The following is a 16,470-nucleotide window of genomic DNA, read 5'->3' on the forward strand; positions in this document are numbered from 1 at the left end:
ACTGGACTGTGATACCATCTCTCTAATCTCTGATCTCTAATTACTATTTGCCTTTTCCTTTCCATCATCTTATTTAACAACCTTTATGTTGCTTTGCTCCTGTGGTAGGTTATTGACATGGTTGCCCATTCTTCTGAATTTGAGAATATTGTTGTTCGAGAAGAGGAGCAAAATGAGCTGGAGATGTTGTTGCGTTCATCATGCCCTTTAGAAGTTAGGGGTGGTCCTTCAAACAAGCATGGGAAAATTTCAATTCTTATTCAGGTTTTTAGCTTTTCTTGTGTAATTAATTGTCCCTACCATAGTTTAAGAAACTATTCTATCTGACTCTTGTTTTGTTTATGTCAACTTGCAGTTGTACATATCTCGTGGCTCGATTGATACCTTTTCACTGGTTTCTGATGCTTCGTATATCAGTGCAAGCTTGGCCCGTATCATGCGGGCATTGTTTGAGATTTGTTTGCGCAGAGGCTGGAGTGAGATGTCTTTATTCATGTTGGAATACTGCAAGGCTGTAGATCGCCAAATCTGGCCTCATCAACATCCACTTAGACAATTTGACAAGGATCTTTCAGCAGAAGTTTGCCTACTGAACTTTGATTTACGTTTTTTATCCCCAAAATGCACCTGTGGTGACCGTTGTTTGACATCACTTTGTACCTGGTCCAGATATTGCGGAAGCTAGAAGAACGAGGATCTGACTTAGATCATCTGCAAGAGATGGAAGAAAAGGATATCGGAACACTTATTCGTTATGCTCCTGGAGGAAGGGTAATCTTTTTGTATGGAGTGATGTTCTATATTGTTTTGTGTTGGCAGAAATAATACTGACTTTAATTATATAATTTATTATTATTTTGTTATTTTTTGGGGATTGGTGAACACTGGAAGTTGGTTAAGCAATATTTGGGATACTTCCCAAGGATCCAGTTATCAGCAACTGTTAGTCCAATCACCAGAACAGTATTGAAGGTAATTATAGTCAATTGCTTCCATATATCTCCAGGATTATAGATTCCATTCTATCAATATGGATACATCATTATGATGCTTAATTTCAATATGCAGCTGGATTTGCTCATAATTCCAGAATTCATATGGAAAGATCGTTTCCATGGTGCTGCTCAACGTTGGTGGATTCTTGTTGAGGTGTTGTTGTATATCTCCCAATGTGATTCCTATGTAGTTAGAGGATAAAATTTTGATGATTTGCTTCACTCTAAAACTGGAAGGGGCTTTAAGGATAAATTCTTGTCTACTAATATGCATTTTGAACTGGAAGTGTAAAACCTTTTAACTCTAAATTTCAGTAACTATGCCATCTCAAATATTTATTTGGCAACTTAGTTTCTAATCAATTTTTTTAAAAATTAAAATTCTATCGGTAATTTCTCCATAGAGAAATATTACTTGGTGCGTTTTACTCTCTTGTAATTGCAAGATTGGGTGTAGAAAATGTTGGTAAACAGGCTTGTTATACTCACTTATTGAGCTCACGACTGCACTATCACATGATGATTGATTTAAATTTTGGACTTACAGAAGTTCTCCTTTACTGGGTATGCATTGCAATTTCCTGTGTTGAGAGGTCATGATTTGACTAGTCTTTTTTAACTTTGACATTGTTTCTAATGAGTGCAACTTTGACATTGTCTCTAATGAGATGCACAGTTTTTTTCATATGTAACTGAGGCCTAATTAACTATTCAAACAGGATTCTGAGAATGACCACATCTATCATTCTGAGCTTTTAACTCTGACAAAGCGGATGATTCGTGGGGAACCTCACAAGCTATCCTTCACTGTGCCAATTTTTGAACCACATCCCCCACAATATTACATTCGTGCTGTTTCTGATTCTTGGTTGCATGCTGAATCTTTCTACACTATATCTTTCCATAATCTCGCGCTACCAGAGGTACTCATTGTACATTAGATGATCGTTTGAACATTTCTTTATGGCAATTTTCTTCTCTTACCAAATTCTGTCTGTCCAGGCTCGTACTTCACATACAGAACTTCTAGATTTGAAACCGCTTCCTGTAACTTCACTTGGGAACAACACTTATGAAGCCTTGTACAGCTTTTCTCATTTCAATCCTATACAAACGCAGGTGTAGTCCATTATATATAATTTTTGTTGGTTTATTTCATGGTTTTAGCTATTTTAAACTGTTCATCACTTTTGACCTTATGAAAAGTATTCTGCAGTTGTGATTTGATGCTTTTGTTTGTGAGTTGCAGATCTTTCATATTCTGTATCACTCTGACAATAATGTTCTGTTAGGAGCTCCCACTGGAAGTGGGAAAACAATAGCTGCTGAACTTGCTATGCTTCGCCTCTTTAGTACACAGCCTGACATGAAGGTACTATTTTTCACAATTTTTGCAATGCAAAAGACATTATGTGCAAACATAAGTTATTGAGAAAAATGCAAAACTAAGAGGACAAGGGCTGTTTCCAGCTAAATGTGCGTTGCTTTTTGGTATGTTCTGGAAGCGCAAACCACTATGACCAATATTTTGTTAAAGAACAGGAGAATAAGGTCCTTGTTGGATTTAATTATGCTCTGAAAATAACAATAGGTTTCTTGTTATACCAATTGATCCATTATTTGGAAGATTTTTTAAGTGTTTTTTTACCCTGGAATGCAGTATGTTTAGTTATTTCTCTAAATGCAGGTTATTTACATAGCACCTCTGAAGGCTATTGTTCGAGAAAGAATGAATGATTGGAGAAAGCATCTTGTCTCTCAGCTTGGGAAACAGATGGTGAGAACATTTATTCACTTGCTTTATAAATATACTATATATCAAAGCATGAAGCCACAAAAATTCTTCACTCGCTATTATATTCAAAATAATTTGTCCTTGGAAAAAATATCCTTAGCGTAGGTGACTTAACAAGAGACATGTTAATATACTAATACTATGCACAAACTCAAATATTTTCCTAAATGATCTCTATAACATGTAATTATAAGTGACCTAATGGTGTATTGATACTATTAAGTTATTTAAAATATTAAAATTTTATTTTCTTCAAAATAAATTTTAAAGAAATTAAAGACAGTATTTTCTGGAGATGTGAATCAAAATAGTCTGTAAAAGGTTTCTATTTAAAGGAGAATAGAAATCAGAAATTAAATCAAATCATATATCCTTAATTTATAGGAGTTGACTAATACTACCAAATTTATAGACAACCTAATATAGAATTTTCTATTTTACAACACTCCCTTTCAAGCTAGCTTAAAGATATCTTCCATGGCCTGCTAGCTGATCAAGTAGTCAAAGTGTAACATTTGTACCCTCTTTTGTTTGGGGCATATCCAATGAAAACACATTTTTTAATTCTAGGATTAAGTTTAGATTGGAATTTGTTTGTATGTGAACAAAGAGTATGCAACAAAAAACTCTTATTCGCAAATCAAATTGTGTTCATGTAGCATGAAAAGATAGTTTTACACTGAACATAATATTGTGTGATCATCTATGAATGTAAAACCATTTTTTTAAGATACAGTAGTGATCTTTGAAGGACCCCATGACTATGAATTAAATAAAATGGTTTTGAAGCACGATAGGATCTTGAAGGATATGTAGCACGATAACTTTTTGATAAATGACAACTTTCACATTGAAAAGATAAACAATTCAAATTTTAAAAAAACTCAAAAAATAAATGTTTAAGATAGAGAAGACTAGGATGTCCAAGTCTAAAATGTCAAAGCATTATTTGTTCACTACCAGACATTGAACTTATACTACTAAAGCCTCCAATTTTTTTTTTTTATTGCCGAAGAAGTTGTCATTAAGGTAGTGAAGCCTATCATTCATCCTAGCCCTATCAATCATCTTCTCCGAGCTCCGGTCGTAAAATATACAGATAGAATAAAAAAAAATAACACGATGGTGACAATCTTTGGTTAATTTACTCATGCACATAAGATTGCAAGCAAGTTTAAGAACATGGAAGACACATTTAAGATTTATACTCTTAGAAATTGTTATTAACCCTTTTCTTGCAATAGGTGAGAAACTACCATTTGTAATTTTTATTTTCTCATTAGGATGGGGGAATGACTAGTCATATAATCGGATACACCTGAATCAATGATCTAAGAAGCAAAATTTGAACAAGAAGATAAGGCACAAGGATGACTATCTATTTGAGCCAAGGAAACACTAGGAATACCATTTGATGAACAACAAGATAGTGGGTGATCAAATCCTTGCTCTGATATTATGAAAACAAATTACTCTGGAAATCATTATATTGACTTGAATCAAAATAGTTTGTACAAGGTTCCTATTTAAAGAATAATACAAGACATGAAATCAGGAGCCAAATCAAATCATATTTCCTAATTAGGAGTGACTTCTAATTTATAGGTGTTAACTAATACTATCAAATTTATAGAAAACCTAATATAAAATTTTCTATTTTACAACAACAATAATATAATATTTTATTTGTTTTGTGATCAAGTCTTATTTTAAAACAAGTATACATGTAAGCTAGTAACTGCAAGTGTTTGTTTATTTGTGTGCGTGTGAGTGTCTGCTAGACATTAACTATGCTTATGGAATTAAGATTATGTTTTTCATCAGGTTGAAATGACTGGAGATTATACTCCTGATTTGATGGCTCTCTTGTCAGCTGATATCATTATATCCACTCCTGAGAAGTGGGATGGCATCAGTCGTAATTGGCATAGTAGAAGCTATGTAACGAAGGTGCATTTCTGTTATATTTGGCTGCTACTTTTGAATGAAATTGTTGTTTCTCATTCAATTATTATTAACCTCATTAGACATTTGCTTCAATTTCATTGATAGGTTGGACTTGTGATCTTAGATGAGATTCATTTACTGGGAGCTGATCGTGGACCTATCCTTGAGGTATTAATGGCAAATTTCTGTTTCTTGTTCCTGAGCATTTATTGTAATAGAACCTCAGAATTTGTCTTCTCATTTATTATTTCAGGGTTATCTATTGATGAACGAGATTAATTTTTTTTTTTTGGATTTTATTCATATGTTTTATGTAGCATTTTATTTTATTTTTGCACTTGTCCCTGTTTTCTGTCAAGTTACTACTTTTTCAAAAAATTGTTCTAATTCTTCTTTTACTTGCGATTAATTCATATGTTAAGCGGTGGCTCAAACTGATAGCAGATAGTTTGGGTTTGGGTTCGAGTTCCAACAGAATTTTATAGGGGATGATAGATTTAGGCAACTTCTTTTTCTCATGATTGTACTTTAATCTTATCATGGGCGTGCATTCTAATCAGAAGGCCATTGATGATCAACTGAGTTGTTTTGACAATTCCTTGGTGTGACAGCTTTCGAAGTGGTTTCAAAGTGAAGTGTTTTTGCCAAAATTTGTTAATTTATTCGGTTAGTTGAGGGGAGTATTGAAAAAAGAGGTCTTGGCATTGAATTGTTTAAATGCTTAGAGCCAACTCGATATTACATTTTATTTCATTGGTCTATAAATTGTTTGCTGTTCCTTTGACAACATTGAACTTTTTGCTTCCAGGTTATTGTTTCTAGGATGAGATACATATCATCACAAACAGAGCGCGCGGTGCGTTTTGTAGGTCTTTCAACTGCTTTGGCAAATGCAAGGTGTGTGCATCTGATTCAATCTCAAGCACCCAAGTCTTACCAATTGTTGCCAATGATTTATTCTTTGATAGATGCATGAGGTCTTATAATAAAGACAACTATTTTTGTTTACTGTTAATGGTCCAAAATGTTGGGTTGATGTTTAAATATCTTACTTTCCCACTAATATCCTGTCTTTTTTCATCAATTCATTAAACCTCAACAATGATACCCTTTCATAATCCTTTACCTCCTTTTCTCAAAATCTTCAAAGAATTTGTTAATATGTTCATTAGAATTGATATTGAAATGTGATGAAATTCACCAGTTATGCCAATGGATATTACTAATGCCAAATATTATTCATGCAGTACCAAATTAAAATGAATACTCTTTCTCCACTCTTCATGTGTCTGCGTGGTTATTCCTTCATCTTACATGGTTTCTAATATCTCAAGTTTTTCTTCTAATTATTTTCTGCATCAAATGTTGTCAATTCTGAAATTTTCTTAAGGTTTTTAATCTTTTTAATATGTTTTAATCTTGTACTTATTATTTATTTATTATCATCTCTACTTCTGCCAATGTCCTTTCATCTGTAATTGCTTTTACTCTTTTATTTGTAATCTATCTTTTAAATTTAATTCTTCAATAACATTAAAAAAAATGAGGCCAAACGGCATGAGAAATTGACCATTTGACATCAAGAGATGTGTAGTCCTGCTTATACAATTTATAGAATAGTTTAGTGTTGAGGCTTAACTGATTTGAGTTCCATGCTATTAATATCGCCTCTTTTAAGAAGTACAAGTATATGTAATTTGACCAAAAGTCCATCCTATTGTTTCCTAATTTAATATAAAATTTCATTTCTTTAGGACTAAAGATGAAATAAATTTAAACTACTATAGCATAATATTTTATGTAATATAATTTCAAAAAACATTTCTCATGTGCATTGCTCATGGATAGACAATTTCTTTTTTCCTTTTTGACAGAAAAATAGACTAAACTCACAATGCAAACGTGTCTTCCATGTTACAATTGCAATTGAAGTTAACTGAGAATAAGAAAAAAGTAAGATTTACAATGCCATATACAGGAGGAAAGGGGATAAGAGGAGTTTTACATAATCTTATATTATTGTTTTGAAAGTGAATTGAGGATGGTTATGAAAACATTATGCTAGTCAAATCAATCTACTTTCGGAATAGGAAGGAACTAGTTTGAGAAGTTCCTGCATTAAAGTTTTGCTATTTTTTTTTTGTTACTAAAATTTCTGATACTTGTGTACTCAGCTGTATCACATTGATTATGTCATTAGTTGAGTTTTCCAAAGAAAAAAAGACCACATAGCTGTATTGCTCTATTGCTACTATGATGTCTATTCCACAAATGCTAATCGTCAGTGCTTTAGTAGCCTTTTCTTCCATGGTTTTGGTGCATTTAAGATGCTAATGACAACTTTTTTTTATTGTAATTCTTGTCTTATGATCTTTATTTATTTAGTGATTTGGCTGATTGGTTGGGTGTTGGTGAAATCGGGCTCTTCAATTTCAAGCCAAGTGTGAGACCTGTGCCTCTTGAAGTGCATATCCAGGCAAGTAGATGCTGTATTTTTCATGGAAATTTATCTTGCAACTGAAATAATGTCCTTTTCTTTTCTCTTTTGTTTAAAGAAGAGTGTTTCATTAGAAAGAGAAGATTATGCAAGAAATGGGCCTTTTCAATCTTCAGTCATCTTTCGATTGTATGGTAGCTAAAAATATTTTGTCATCAAAGCTTTTGATTATCTTAGTCAGTTTTGTAATGAATTGGTTGTGATGCTTGATATAGGAACTGTAGCCCTAATTTTTGTCCATAAACTGTAGTGTTGCTTCAATAGGAAATCATAAAATCTTATATTGATCTCCAACCCCATGTGGCTCTAGAGTACATCTTAGCCAACAATCTAAACTATACAGCATATCAGGTGGTGTGCTTCTCCACATAACAAGATTGTTGCCTCTTCCTCAACTTTTCACACATTGTTTTAGGCACATCCTATTGGAAGCAAAACCACAGTTTACAGACAAAATGCTGTGTTAAAAGTTGGAAGGGGTGTCAGGAAGAGGCAACAATCATATTATGTGGGCAAGCACACAACCTGGTATGCTGTAAAGTTTAGATTGTTGGCTGAGATGTATTGTAGCCACTCGGTGTTGGAGATCAATATAAGGTTTAATAATCTTCTATGCCAGAGTTATTTTTTCTGGTAGATGCATTAGGTTTAGGTATTGGACCTTTGCCTGCTTATTTATTGTTCTTTGTATTTTTCTTTTTGTTGCTGCCCACTTTGTACACCCTGTGTTTTAGAGTTGGTCTTTGTGTATATATTACATATCTGAAAAATTGGTGTTGCTTTCGTTGCACTTCTTAGATCAGGATGTTTTTGCTGAGATTACCTAAAATGTACGTACTAACATTTGGTCCATAAGACTTGTAATTGTAGAAATTATTGTTCAACCTTATGTAGATCTTTTTGTTGATATGGAAGTGATTTTGCATTTGACAAGTAGTTGCTTTTTATGGACAGGGATATCCTGGAAAGTATTACTGCCCAAGGATGAATAGCATGAATAAACCTGCCTATGCTGCAATATGCACCCATTCACCGACAAAACCAGTTATCATATTTGTTTCATCTCGTCGCCAGACAAGGCTCACTGCTCTTGACCTTATTCAGGTGAAGTGCATCATCACATCATGGCATGTTGAGTAGTCCTATTACAATACATTTTAAACTTTGTGTTTTTATGTTATGTAGTTTGCAGCTTCAGATGAACATCCTAGGCAGTTCCTCAGTATGACAGAAGAAGTGCTGCAGATGGTTCTCTCTCAGGTCACTGATCAGAACCTCAGGCACACCTTACAGTTTGGGATTGGGCTGCACCATGCAGGTCTGAATGAAAGAGATAGATCTCTGGTTGAGGAACTTTTTGCAAATAACAAGATCCAGGTTTCTATCACCTGAATGATCTATTTTTTTTCCATACCCAGTAAGCACATACTCCAAACAGAAAATGAGACTATTGATTCACAGGTATTGGTATGTACTAGTACACTGGCATGGGGTGTAAATCTTCCAGCCCATCTAGTTATTATCAAGGTGAGACATAAATATGCATATATACTCTTATGTTATATTATTACAGATTTCATTGGAACTTCACCACTAGTTTGTGAAGATTTTTTTACCATTTTCGTGCTCTGCACCATTACTGTACTTGGATTACTCATGCTGGCACAAATGTAAATTTGGCAAGATTTTATCTGGCCTTTGATTTATCTGTCATAATATTTCTTATGCTTCGGGGTCATTAACATTTCAAGCTCGTTTTGCTCTTCACCAGACACCACAACTCTACCAGTAGTTGTTAAGTGGCTTGAAATTAATACTTCCATACATGCCTCATTCATTATGTAAACCTGAAATAATACTTGTGGAGTTTGTTGTTCTGTTTGGTTTCTGAATCGATCATGTGATGGTGTAGAAATCTTTATAAGCTTGATTGTTAATGGTGTGCCATGTTCAAAAGCAAAGTTGAGGCATTTTGCCCTCTGTAGTGTATTGTGTAAACTTCAAAAAGATGCTGGCATCCAACATCCAAACTCAAACTGTAAAAAGTAGTTTTATGGAAAGTCATAGGAAAAGAAAAAGAAAAGGATGAGAAGAAATATGACAAAATAATAAACCTCTGACTGCTAATCAGTTTATTGTGATTCCCTGAATGCCTTTTAAATTATCAAATTCAGATATCTATATCTATATACTCTCCAGGGAAAGTTCCTTCTTTGCAAACTATGGATGTTTATTTCAAAAAATGTGCATCTCTTTTCCAGGGAACAGAATATTATGATGGAAAAGCAAAGAGATATGTAGATTTTCCAATCACAGATATCTTGCAAATGATGGGTCGTGCTGGCCGTCCACAGTATGATCAACATGGCAAAGCTGTTATTCTTGTTCATGAACCCAAAAAGAGCTTCTATAAAAAGGTTAAGAGTACCATTAGTAATTTGTATGTGTTTTATGGTAATTTTAATTATACTCTTTTTGGAAGCTGGGCTTAACTCTGATGTTCTTTAATTTCAGTTTTTGTACGAACCGTTTCCAGTTGAGAGTAGTCTGAGGGAGCAATTGCACGAACACATCAATGCAGAGATAGTGACTGGCACAATTTGCCACAAAGAGGATGCAATGCATTATCTTACATGGACTTACTTGTTCCGTAGATTGGTATGATTTTGATGATTCTCAATATAAGGAAGAAATATTTACTCCGATAAGAGTTTGCCTTCCTAGATTATGATCTTTCAGCTCCAGCTCTTCATTTACGAGTCAGGTTATTAATAGTCCAAAAAGTATATATATATAAAAACTTTAACTCAGTGGTCTTTCCTACCTGCAAAATTTCTGTGGAAGTCTCTCATCATGTAGAAATCTTATTATTAGCTTTTGGAAGTTAAATTTTACCAGTTTCTGTTATCCAGATTGCGATTAAAGTGTTAAAATTTTTCAATATCTTGTTTTGTAGCGTTTCTCAGAAAAGATTATTATTAGTATTAGATAGATGGAATATTGATATTACATGACTAAATGGTTGGCATATTTAACAAGTTACGTGGTCAATATTCATTAAAATGAGTTTGAATTAAGCCTATTGTTCACCTGTGCTGTAAAACTTGGGTAAAATTATTTTAAGTCCGTGAGGTTTTAGTGAGGTTCAGCTTTAGTCTCTTAGCTTCTAAAACCTAGTTCTTGAGATTTTGTTCTGTGCTCGAATATAACTTTTTTTTTTACTCTAATTTTTCAAGTAAAAGCATACATCACTTGAAATATAGTGTTGGTTTTAAAAATTACCCTGTTTTCACTAAAACTGTAAGACTTGAAAGTAATTTGCCCTATAAAAAATTTGAGCCTGTTTTCATGTTGTCTTTGTCATTTCAGGAGTCCTGGCATTGCTAGCATTGACAGATTTGCCTGAGACTCAAATAGCAACATGGCATTAATGGAAGGATAGAAACTGGTTTTAAATGTTGGAAATATATATAATAAATTTAGGAGTTAATAGAGACCACAAGGTTTGTGGTCAATCAAACTTCTAGGAATTAAATAGCGTTCATCAGGTGTTTAATCACCACATAGGCTTGCCTGCACTGTCTCTATAACGTCATGAATCAAAGTTGTTTTTTTTTTTTCCTTATAAAACACCACTATTAGTGTATAATGTGACATTATAAAACATTTAATGCATTAGTAGCACTATTAATATTGAGGTGTCCACAACTCCATTTCAAGTTAAAGTCAACTTATTAATATTAGTACCATGTTTAACTTTCAACCCGTGGCCTTGGAGAGTTTTATCCTTTGCAGTGAGCATAAAGGAGAGGATAGTGAATCAAATAGTGATGAAATCACAAAAAATACATCATAAATATAAGTAAAACAGAAGGTAAACTATGATTGATTTTCTTTTAATGTCATCAAATAAAAATATGTAAATAAGAATCTTCTTGTTTGTGCGTTTTGGATATTTTATCTGTGCTCTGGCAAATATCCAGGGCACATAAATTGCCAGCTTTTGTTGGTGGCCATAATTAAAATAAGACCTGTTGAACTAAGATGTATACCTGATAAAAATGTGCTAAACTTGTAAAGAAATGAAAGGCTTTGGGTTTCTCTATTTTTCTTTTCCATTGCTGAATGACGATGAATAAAATACTCTTTTACTTGACACTCTGGAATGATTAACTCTGTAGCATGACAATATTCCCTGTGTAGAAGCCACTATCAATTATATATCATATTTTGTTTTTAGTATCCATGTATTATATTTTGAGCATTATTATTGTTGTTGTTATTATTATTATTATATTATTATTATTATTCACCTGCAAAAGATAAGTCATAAATCTCTCTTGCAGATGGTTAATCCAGCCTACTATGGGTTAGAGAATGCGGAGGCTGAAACTCTGAATTCTTATTTGTCTAGGTAATAAGGACCTAGTTGTTTCTTTTAAGAGTATTTCAGCTGATTAAATCACTAAATTGATTCAAGTTTTACTTTAAAATTCATGATCGGTTAGCTGACACAATTCCTATAATTCAAAAGATGTTCTACTCGAAAGGTATTTTGATTAATGACTTGTGCATTTCAAACAATAGCATATGCATTTCAAAAATTAGCATATTTTAGAAGTCAATGCTAAACGATAAAGAATTGGTGTTCATGTAATAAGAATTATAAATCTGAATAATAGTTAGTCTATTTATTCTGTGCTTACTTTCTTCTCATTAATTTTTTTATAAAACAGCTTATAATGTTGATTATAATAACATCAGCAGGCCTTTAAATGGACCACATCATTTCATGGGATCTGTTCTGTTACAATTTGTGATTTTCTTTCAGTGACATCGATAGGAATTTTTGGCAGATTAGTGCAAACTACATTTGAAGACCTGGAAGACAGTGGGTGTATAAAGATGGATGAGGAAAATGTTGAGTCCATGGTGCTGGGTACGATAGCATCACAATATTACCTTAGCTACATGACTGTATCAATGTTTGGGTCAAACATAGGGCCAGATACATCTCTTGAAGTAAGCACTTTACTAAACTGTTGATGTGATGTTCCTTTAATTTGGTTCCTCAATCTTAGAATTTTTCCTCTGTCATAGATGTTTTTGCATATCCTATCCGGTGCTTCAGAATATGATGAACTTCCTGTGCGGCATAACGAGGTACATGGCCCTTTAGAGATTGAAGCAAGATAATATTGTTATAATGACAACCATCTCTTCATTGATGTCCCATGATTTGTCATTTCCAGTTATCATTTGATAGTTAATGTTGTGCAACAACCTGTTCATAGGAAGTGTATCTGTTATGATTGTATATATGATACTTGCTATTGTTTGGTGAGAATAATTTTTTGTGGTAAACCGTAAATTATTCCTTTGTTACAGGAAAATTACAATGAAGCATTGTCTGGAAGAGTTCGATATATGGTGGATAAGAATGGCTTGGATGACCCACATGTGAAAGCAAATCTATTATTTCAGGTAAGACTTCCCATTGCATACTACCTCTGTTTTTGTAATGATTTTTTCTTTCTTAATAATCCACATTCCCATTAAAATAACACCTTGTTTCTGGCTTCCAGGCACACTTTTCCCAGTTAGAGTTACCAATCAGTGACTATGTAACTGATTTAAAATCAGTGTTGGACCAAAGTATTCGCATCATCCAGGCCATGATAGATATATGTGCTAACAGTGGATGGCTTTCAGCCTCAGTTAATTGCATGCATCTTTTGCAAATGGTCATGCAGGTATTTCTCTCCTTTTTACCCAGTATCTTTACTAGAAATGAAGGATTTAACAAGCCAATGGAGAAGCTAAATCGATTGTTTCAATGCACATCTGACATTAGATCCTAAATTTTTGAAATCTAGGAAGTTTCAAGTATAAAAATAAAATATATTTTATTTAAGCTTATCAACTAAAAATTTATAGTATTTTGCATTTATGTAAAATTATTAAAGCTATGCTAGAATAAAAAGGATTAGCAAAGATTGTACAAGTGAAAAAAAAATAGCTGAAGAATGAATATAAGAACAAGTAAAAAGAGTGTATCCTCTGTTGCTCTTTGGTGGAAGGGAAGATATGTTTTATTTTTTTGAGACACCATGCACACAAAGAGAGAGCTAACCTAGTAAGCAACAGACATGGCTTGCATAAGGTCCTGCACATGGCAATTAGAGAGCAGAAAAAGTGCGAAGATGGATGGAAAGCAAAAATCATGGTTTCTGGAGATTCTCAGCGGCATTATTCTGCCAACAATTGTAGGAACAGATGTGCCATGTGGTAGATATATAGCAAAAATCACTTGTTTTCTTCATCCATGCTGTTGCTGTTTATGATTCTTCTTAACACAATTGATGTGATGAATTGAAAACCTTGCTTTCCTCATCCCCTTTTTGACACACTTGTGCTTTTCCCAGGGCTTATGGTTCGATAAGGATTCTTCGTTGTGGATGTTGCCATGCATGAATGAAGATCTTCAGCAATCACTAAGAAAAAGAGGAATATCTACAGTGCAACAACTATTGGATCTTCCCGGGGCAACTTTGCAGGCCATGATTGGAAATTTTCCTGCTTCAAGATTTTATCAGGTTAGCAACCATTTAGATGTTTGTGCAACCTTTTTATGCATGGAAAACACACAACTCGTACACAGGCCCTTTTGGGGATGGGATCCATTGCCAATCACATTTCTCTACATGCCCTACTATTGGCAAACTCTACAAGGGGCTGTTTGTGCATGGAGGGCTTAAGGATACCAGGTTTGCTCTTCTTGACTATAGATTTATCAGTATGGCTGTACAGAAACCATCCAGTCCACTCTGATTGCATCTGAGGATGTGACTGATCTCATCTAAGCAGAGGTTAAGTGGCTAACTTGGATGTCCACCAATCCACTACAAATTTTTTTACATGAGGATGATTTCTAGGGCTATTTTTGTGTGTTCATGATGACAAATGGGAAGATTACAGTTGCAGAGTCCGTTCATCTAAATTCTCTTCCCCTGCAACCATCACTGGCTCTCTTAAAGGGTTAAAATTGGTTTTGATTGATACGGTTTTTCATGCATGATGAGAAGTTCATATGCCTATTAATTTTTTTTTTCACTAGTAAAAAAAAAAACAGAGAGACATCCATACACGGGCAGCATAAATTGGTTGCTGCTTATTTATCATAGACAATTAGGAATGGGCACATTGAGGTCAGAGATGAAGTTATTGAGCCAGGAACTTGTTGGACATTCCTTACAAGTGTCACCTGTTTTAGAAAGTTGTCCACGTGAGGAGTTCCATGTTGCAGATAGGAAGGCAGCCATATAGCTTTAGTAATGGATATTGGAGAGACATGGCATAATGTGAGCAAATTAATGTTAAAAGTTACTTGGAGAAGTTAGACCTTAAATAAATACACATTCATATATGTCTTGAATTTCTTAATTATATACATCAGTCAAAACTTTTGTCTGACTGTTAACATTATGCATGCAACCATCCATTTTATTCAACCTTTATTTTCTTTTTTTTTTAGGATCTGCAGAACTTCCCCTGCATTCGAATGAAGTTAAGAGTTGAGAAAAAGGACATTGATGGCAGAAAATCTCTCGCTCTGAAAATAAAATTGGAGAAGACCAATCGCAAGCAAAATAGATCAAGGGCTTTCACTCCCCGTTTCCCTAAGGTACATGGTTTTCCTCTTTTCTGTTCATTAGTTGGTAAACAGACTAAGCTTGTTTTTATTTTTACAGCTGAAAGATGAAGCATGGTGGCTAGTTCTTGGAAACACATCCACTTCTGAACTATATGCTTTGAAGAGAGTTTCTTTCACAGATCACTTGGTGACCCATATGGAGTTGCCATCAACATTAACTTCTGTCCAGGTTAATTTGCCTTCCTTTAAAGTCATGTTAATTGGCATTCTTTTTGCATGTCGGGAGCCTTCCTTTAAAGTAATGGTTTTTACTCATCATGTATGTAATTGGCTTTTTTTTTTATTGTTGGGATCTGTTTTTTTTCCCCTCTCAGGATCTTGTTTTTCAAAAAAATAAAATAAAATAAAATAAAATTGGATTTTTACTGTTTTTAAAAAAACTCAATACTTAATCCATGCCCTTTCTCTGCAAATAAAAAGAACTACGAGGAGATCATGAAATATACGGTGATTTGCACCATTCCTAGACCCTGATTGGCCAAGACCGGTTCCAAGTATCATTCTTTACGATATACCTCAATGATTATGCTGAAAATATTTCCGTAGTGAGTTTGTGTGGAGGTAGTTCCGTGCTATGTTAGTGTGTTGTTTGAAACACCCCCATGTGAGCATCTTGAAAGACTATTGCACTCTTCTGACTTCTGCCGCATATTCTTATATTTTTGTTTGTGAATTCACTGGATATGTTGGCTTTCTCAGGGGATGAAATTGATGCTGGTTTCAGATTGTTACGTTGGTTTTGAGCAAGAACATTCAGTTGAAGAACTTATCAAATCTCAACAAACAGAAGCAGGTGATTGAATAAGAATTTTCTCAATCCAACACTTTCGTGAATTTCCCACCAATATTTGTGGGAGTGCGTTATATAAACTGCATCCCTTCAAAGGCGGATACCATGGAGTTCACAGCTCGAGGAATTTATTTATAGATCTGGTGTGTACAGAAAGTTGCTGCAGGCACTAGTTTTTTACCCTTATGAAACAAGTTTTCAATTTTGATTTCTAAATACCCAAAAAATCCATATATATATTATGCATTTTCAATGTGCTTTTTTTTTTTTAATAAAAAAGAGTGCTTTATTTTAGTTTTATTTGATTTTCAGATCAATTTTTATTTTATTTATGGTGTAATAAGGAAAGGTCGATATGAAAAAGGAGAAAAGAAAATAAAATAAAATGAAGAGAACAATTAAAAAGTAGGGAGAAAATAAGAGTTCAAAGAAAAAAAAATTGAGAGATGAACAAATAAAATAGAAAGTAAAAGTAATCATGATAATCCTCGACTAGAAAATATGAAAGGCTAAGCCCAAGTTTAAAAGCTTGAATGACATAATCAATAGACATAACAAAAGTTAACCAAACTCAATCATAAGGATGATTGTCGCGCGTGGAATCTTTACCTAGTTGTGTGATTAAAAGTCATGAAATTCGGATGTATTGATTTTATTAAAGATTCAAGGGTAAGAGATTAATTATGGTTGACTTTACTTGAGGTCAATTGCATTGTATGGTTTTGATGGGTT

The 16,470-nt window shown here is 33.8% G+C and overlaps 1 protein-coding gene across 1 annotated transcript in view; it reads left to right on the plus strand.

The window, feature by feature from the left end:
• Nucleotides 1–15,991, plus strand: part of LOC18105734 (DExH-box ATP-dependent RNA helicase DExH14) — a 36,825-nt gene extending 20,834 nt beyond the window's left edge. The window contains exons 23-49 of the mRNA XM_024586899.2: nucleotides 109–264; nucleotides 356–580; nucleotides 670–771; nucleotides 892–972; nucleotides 1,069–1,149; nucleotides 1,715–1,918; nucleotides 1,998–2,114; nucleotides 2,245–2,367; nucleotides 2,683–2,772; nucleotides 4,615–4,740; nucleotides 4,843–4,905; nucleotides 5,546–5,634; nucleotides 7,123–7,213; nucleotides 8,189–8,338; nucleotides 8,420–8,611; nucleotides 8,696–8,761; nucleotides 9,496–9,651; nucleotides 9,749–9,892; nucleotides 11,581–11,648; nucleotides 12,091–12,256; nucleotides 12,335–12,397; nucleotides 12,623–12,718; nucleotides 12,820–12,987; nucleotides 13,660–13,830; nucleotides 14,769–14,918; nucleotides 14,986–15,117; nucleotides 15,648–15,991. Of these exons, the coding sequence (XP_024442667.2) occupies nucleotides 109–264; nucleotides 356–580; nucleotides 670–771; nucleotides 892–972; nucleotides 1,069–1,149; nucleotides 1,715–1,918; nucleotides 1,998–2,114; nucleotides 2,245–2,367; nucleotides 2,683–2,772; nucleotides 4,615–4,740; nucleotides 4,843–4,905; nucleotides 5,546–5,634; nucleotides 7,123–7,213; nucleotides 8,189–8,338; nucleotides 8,420–8,611; nucleotides 8,696–8,761; nucleotides 9,496–9,651; nucleotides 9,749–9,892; nucleotides 11,581–11,648; nucleotides 12,091–12,256; nucleotides 12,335–12,397; nucleotides 12,623–12,718; nucleotides 12,820–12,987; nucleotides 13,660–13,830; nucleotides 14,769–14,918; nucleotides 14,986–15,117; nucleotides 15,648–15,749 (3,372 nt within the window). The 3' untranslated portion in view covers nucleotides 15,750–15,991. The remainder of the gene's footprint in view (nucleotides 1–108; nucleotides 265–355; nucleotides 581–669; nucleotides 772–891; nucleotides 973–1,068; nucleotides 1,150–1,714; nucleotides 1,919–1,997; nucleotides 2,115–2,244; nucleotides 2,368–2,682; nucleotides 2,773–4,614; nucleotides 4,741–4,842; nucleotides 4,906–5,545; nucleotides 5,635–7,122; nucleotides 7,214–8,188; nucleotides 8,339–8,419; nucleotides 8,612–8,695; nucleotides 8,762–9,495; nucleotides 9,652–9,748; nucleotides 9,893–11,580; nucleotides 11,649–12,090; nucleotides 12,257–12,334; nucleotides 12,398–12,622; nucleotides 12,719–12,819; nucleotides 12,988–13,659; nucleotides 13,831–14,768; nucleotides 14,919–14,985; nucleotides 15,118–15,647) is intronic.
• Nucleotides 15,992–16,470: the final 479 nt, after the last annotated feature.

The sequence above is a fragment of the Populus trichocarpa genome, chromosome 15, assembly GCF_000002775.5.
Source record: "Populus trichocarpa isolate Nisqually-1 chromosome 15, P.trichocarpa_v4.1, whole genome shotgun sequence".
NCBI classification, from domain to species: domain Eukaryota; kingdom Viridiplantae; phylum Streptophyta; class Magnoliopsida; order Malpighiales; family Salicaceae; genus Populus; species Populus trichocarpa.